At 40.6% G+C, this 4,681-nt stretch overlaps 1 protein-coding gene across 1 annotated transcript; it reads right to left on the bottom strand.

Moving 5' to 3' along the window:
• Window positions 1-2,118: 2,118 nt before the first annotated feature.
• LOC105520552 (olfactory receptor 10A4) lies at window positions 2,119-3,073 on the bottom strand. Its single transcript, XM_011954343.1, is given in 2 exon segments — window positions 2,119-2,979; window positions 2,981-3,073. Coding segments are annotated over 2 exon segments (954 nt in total).
• Between the last annotated feature and the right edge of the window lie 1,608 nt (window positions 3,074-4,681).

The following is a 4,681-nucleotide window of genomic DNA, read 5'->3' as shown; positions in this document are numbered from 1 at the left end:
TTAGATGTAAGGGCATAATTAAAAGTCACTTAAATCTGATTACCCCAATTTTCTTGATGAAGTAGAAGTTGTTTTCTTGAATAAAAGAAGGAAGAGTGGTACAGGGAAAAGTAGCAAAAACTTGGACATTAGCTGAGAAGAATAAGGTGTGACCAAGTGCGTTAGTGTCGTATTGCTGCTGTAACAGATTACCACAAACCTAGTTGCTTAAAACAACATGGATTTGTTATTTGAGAATTCTAGAGCTCAAAAATCCAAAATCAGTTTCATTGAGTTAAAATTAAGGTGTTAGTAAGACCTACATTATCTTCTGAAGGCTCTAGGGGAAAATTTTGTCCCCTTGATGTTTTCAGCTTCCACAGCCTGCCTACATTCCTGGATCATGGCCCTGTCTTCTAATTTCAAAATCAGTAGCGTTATCACCTTCTGTCTTCTCTAACCTCTGCTTCCATGCTTACATTTTTCTGTCCCTCCTTCTGATCATCTTGCCTCCCTCTTAGAAGGATCCTTGTGATTAGATTGGGTCTATCCAGATAGCACAGGATAATCTCCCTATATAAGAATCCTTAAGTCAATCACATCTGCAGCCCTTTTACCATGGAAGGTACTACCTTCACAGGTTCCAAGGACTAGAATATAGATATCTTAGAGGGGGCCACTATTTACCTTACCCACCAAGGTCAAGAAAAAGGAATGCGAAGAAGTGACTAAAGTTTGACTGAAATTGGAGACTATCAATTTTTAATGGTGTCAATCTGTTTGTGTGATTGCCATCATGCAAATAGAACCCCATGATCTGCCTTTTCTTTTGAAAATTCTTATGGTCATTTTACAGAATAAACTGTCTTTCAGCCCTTGTGTCACTAGAGCTGAAGGAAACTTTGTGCAGGAAAGGAAACTGGTCCTGGTACTTCTATGGCACACAGAGATAGGGTTGTTTATAGACTTGGTGAGGCAGACATGCCTGTGTAGTAGATATAATTTCACCCTGTAATTATCAGTGAATTGCTAGGAGTATGTTTACACACAGTTATGTTGCCCATACCCAAGGCTGCTGTTTGTTGAGTCCAGAGTTGGACTGTGTTCACTAGGTAAAATCATAAACAGAGGCTACTATGTGACTGAAAGATACACAAGCTTGAAAAAAACAATTGATTCCATCCAATCACAATAAGATTACAGAAAAAAATCCCATAAGCAAAGAATCTTTGGGTTCTTTACACCAGTTCACCATAATTTCTCCATTTATACTTGATGGGGAGTTGTTTATACCTTTTCTGTCAAGCAGCTCTCATATACCAGGTGAATAATGTGAGATTTAGACAGTAGTCATTGTGGAGTAAACTTTCTCCAGATAAGGCACAGACTGACTGGTAGCAGAGACAGAACTCTTCAATTGCTAGTCCTCTAAACATGTATACTTTATAAACCACTGGAGGACTGAAGTATCTTTTTATTTTCTGTCTTTATCACTAGGATGTAAATTATATGGCATAAGAAATTTATCTGTTTTATTCACCAGTGTGTCTTCAGGGCCTAAACGGAATCTGACATATGCTGAGTGCTGAATAAAAATTTGTTAAAATTTTGTTCAAATTTTGAACTCAAATTTGAGTTCAAACTCAAATTCATTGAAAAACATGAGTAAAAGAATAAAACAAAACTCTACTCTTTATTAGCATTATTACTTTTATTTTAATTACTTTGTAAACAAAGACAGTCTAGAAATATACAGGTAGGTTTTGGACAAATAGAAGAAAGTAAAGCAGAAAATTATAAAATGAAATGGATGTGGGAGTTCAAGAAAGGTTAAAACAAATTTTAAAAAATGGTGGATTGTAATTATTGATCTTCAGAGGATCCTAATTTATATAAACTAGCAGCATTTCCAGAGACACTGGTACCACCATCCCATAGATACTATGGAATACTATAATACTTTATTTCATTAGTCATGTTCTTTCTTTCAGAAATAAGTCTTAGTAGAAAGTATAAAATTTCAGTAGGCATATTATGTCACCTGGAAAGAGTAGAAACACAAAACCCACTTGAGGAATTAATTTTTCTGTTTGTTTGTGTGTGCTTACATTTTACCCCTTCAGTTTACATCTAAGCCAATTATAGTTTCTGAGAACCCAGCGTCCTATGGATAACCTGCTTCAGTGCAATCTTCACTTCGTTATTCCTTAAGCTGTAGATGATGGGGTTCAACATGGGAGTCACCGCTGTGTAAGAGAGTGACAGCAGCTTCTTGCTTTCAGGAGAGGCACTAGATCGGGGTCAGAAATACGTGAGGATGGCAATGCTGTAGAAGAGGGAGACAACCAGGAGGTGGGAGGAACAGGTGGAGAAGACCTTGTGTTTGCCCTCAGCCGACGGCATCCTGAAGATAGCGGAGAGGATGTGGACATAGGATCCCAGGATCAGCAAGAAAGGAAAGAGAATGAATAGGACAGTGGCTGTCAGAGCCTCCAGTTCAAACAGAGAGGTGTCAGCACAGACCAGTGCAATAACAGGAGGACTGTCACAGAAGAAGTGGTTCACCCTATTGGGGCCACAAAAAGGGAAACTGAAAATCCATGTGGTTTTCACAGTAGCCACTGGAAACCCTGAGAACCAAGAGGCAGCTGCCAGCTGGCCACAGGATCTGTGGCCTATGATGACTGGGTAGTGCAAGGGGTCACAGATGGCCACATAGCGGTCATATGCCATGGTCGCCAGGAAGCAGCACTCAGCAGCTCCAAAAAGGGAGAAAAAATACATCTGAGTGACACATCCAAGGAAGGAGATTCAAGACACAACATCTTGAATGATCAGGGTCCCCAGCATCTTGGTCACAATAACCAAGTTGAAACCTATCTCCAGGAAGGACAAATTTCTGAGGAAGAAGTACATAGGACTTTGTAGTAGAGAGTCAGCTACAGTGACCAGGATGATGAGGACATTGCCCATTAAAGTAACCAGGTAAATGGTCAAGAAAAAGAAGAAACAGCAGAGCCTGAAGCTCAGTGGACAGGGATGAGAAGCTCACAAGAACAAATTCACTGACAATTGTCCAGTTTTCCCACATCATTCTTCTGACAAGGACTTCACTGGGCATTCAAAATCTAGGAAGGTAGAAGAAATCTCATATGTTATTTATACCTCTAGTATATTCTTATAAAGGGGACCTCCTGTGACCTCATTCTCTACTTTCCTTGTTATAGTTGTTCAGGATCAAACATCTAGACTCTTCAAAATATAATAAAACACACTTGACTATTAGATTCACAGCTTTTGGGGGGAAGAATTCTACTTTTCCAGACTTAATTAACATACCATATATATCTATACATGTCCTGATTTTTCTGTTCTCTGTAGAGATGGCCAAAATCACAGCTTTACATTCATGCTCCTACCTATCTCTCTTCAATAATGTGCTAAGAAAGACAGGCCAAGCATTTATGAAGAGAGAGGTCCTGATATATAATGAAAAGTGGTGCAGTCAGGAGGGTATATTTTTTACAAAACAAAAATGTAGAAAGGAGAAAAATAAAAGAGACTGATTCAACAATTACTAAATGATTCCTGAGGAGGAGACCCAAATATGTCCCAATCTCAAGAAACCCATACTCAGGAAAGTTTCACTGTATTGTAAGAATATCAGTACACTCTGAAAATTGCCATGTAAACAAGAAGACACACAACATAGGCAGTGTGGCTTATCTTGATCCCATGGATGAGTATTTTCCAAGTAGTTTTATGTGTCAAGATAGCATCAGAAATATGGACAGAATCTAGATGGGTTCAGCATGGACTTTTTCATCAGCTTTCCTGGTTGACTTGTGTCTTGACTCTCAAGAAACTTGAAGCTCACATTTTACATGTTAATAAAATACAACTTAAATATACAAATTTGACTAATAATATGAAATCCCATGAAAAGGAAATAAAAGATTTCATCATGGCATTAATAACGAAGCTTCAAAATTGGGACCCTGAAATTCTTTGTGATGACCATAAACATATGGAGGATCCCTGGAGGAAGATGACCAAATAGGAAAAGCTCCAGTCTGCAGCTCCCAGCATGATCGACGCAGAAGACGGGTGATTTCTGCATTTTCAACTGAGATACCAGGTTCATCTCACTGGAAGTGCCAGACAATCAGCGCTGGTCAGCCGGTGCAGCCCGACCAGCAAGAGCTGAAGCAGGGCGAGGCATCGCCTCACCTGGGAAGTGCAAGGGGGAAGGGAATCCCTTTTCCTAGCCAGGGGAACTGAGACACACAACACCTGGAAAATCGGGTAGCTCCCACCCTAATACTGAGCTTTACCAAGGGTCTTAGCAAAGGGCACACCAGGAGATTATATCACACACCTGGCTGGGAGGGTCCCATGACCATGGAGCCTCCCTTATTGCTAGCGCAGCAGTCTGCGATCTAACTGCAAGGCAGCAGCGAGGCTGGGGGAGGGGCGCCTGCCATTGCTGAGGCTTAAGTAGATAAACACAGCCATGTGGAAGCTCGAACTGGGTGGATCCCACAGCAGCTCAATGAGGCCTGCCTGTCTCTGTAGACACCACCTCTGGGGACAGGGCATAGCTAAACAAAAAGCAGCAGAAACCTCTTCAGATGCAAATGACCCTGTCTGACAGCTTTGAAGACAGCAGTGGATCACCCAACACAGAGGTTGAATCTGAGAA

This window comes from Colobus angolensis, unplaced genomic scaffold, assembly GCF_000951035.1.
Source record: "Colobus angolensis palliatus isolate OR3802 unplaced genomic scaffold, Cang.pa_1.0 Scaffold381, whole genome shotgun sequence".
Lineage (NCBI taxonomy): Eukaryota > Metazoa > Chordata > Mammalia > Primates > Cercopithecidae > Colobus > Colobus angolensis.
This window is presented reverse-complemented; position numbering and strand designations above follow the sequence as displayed.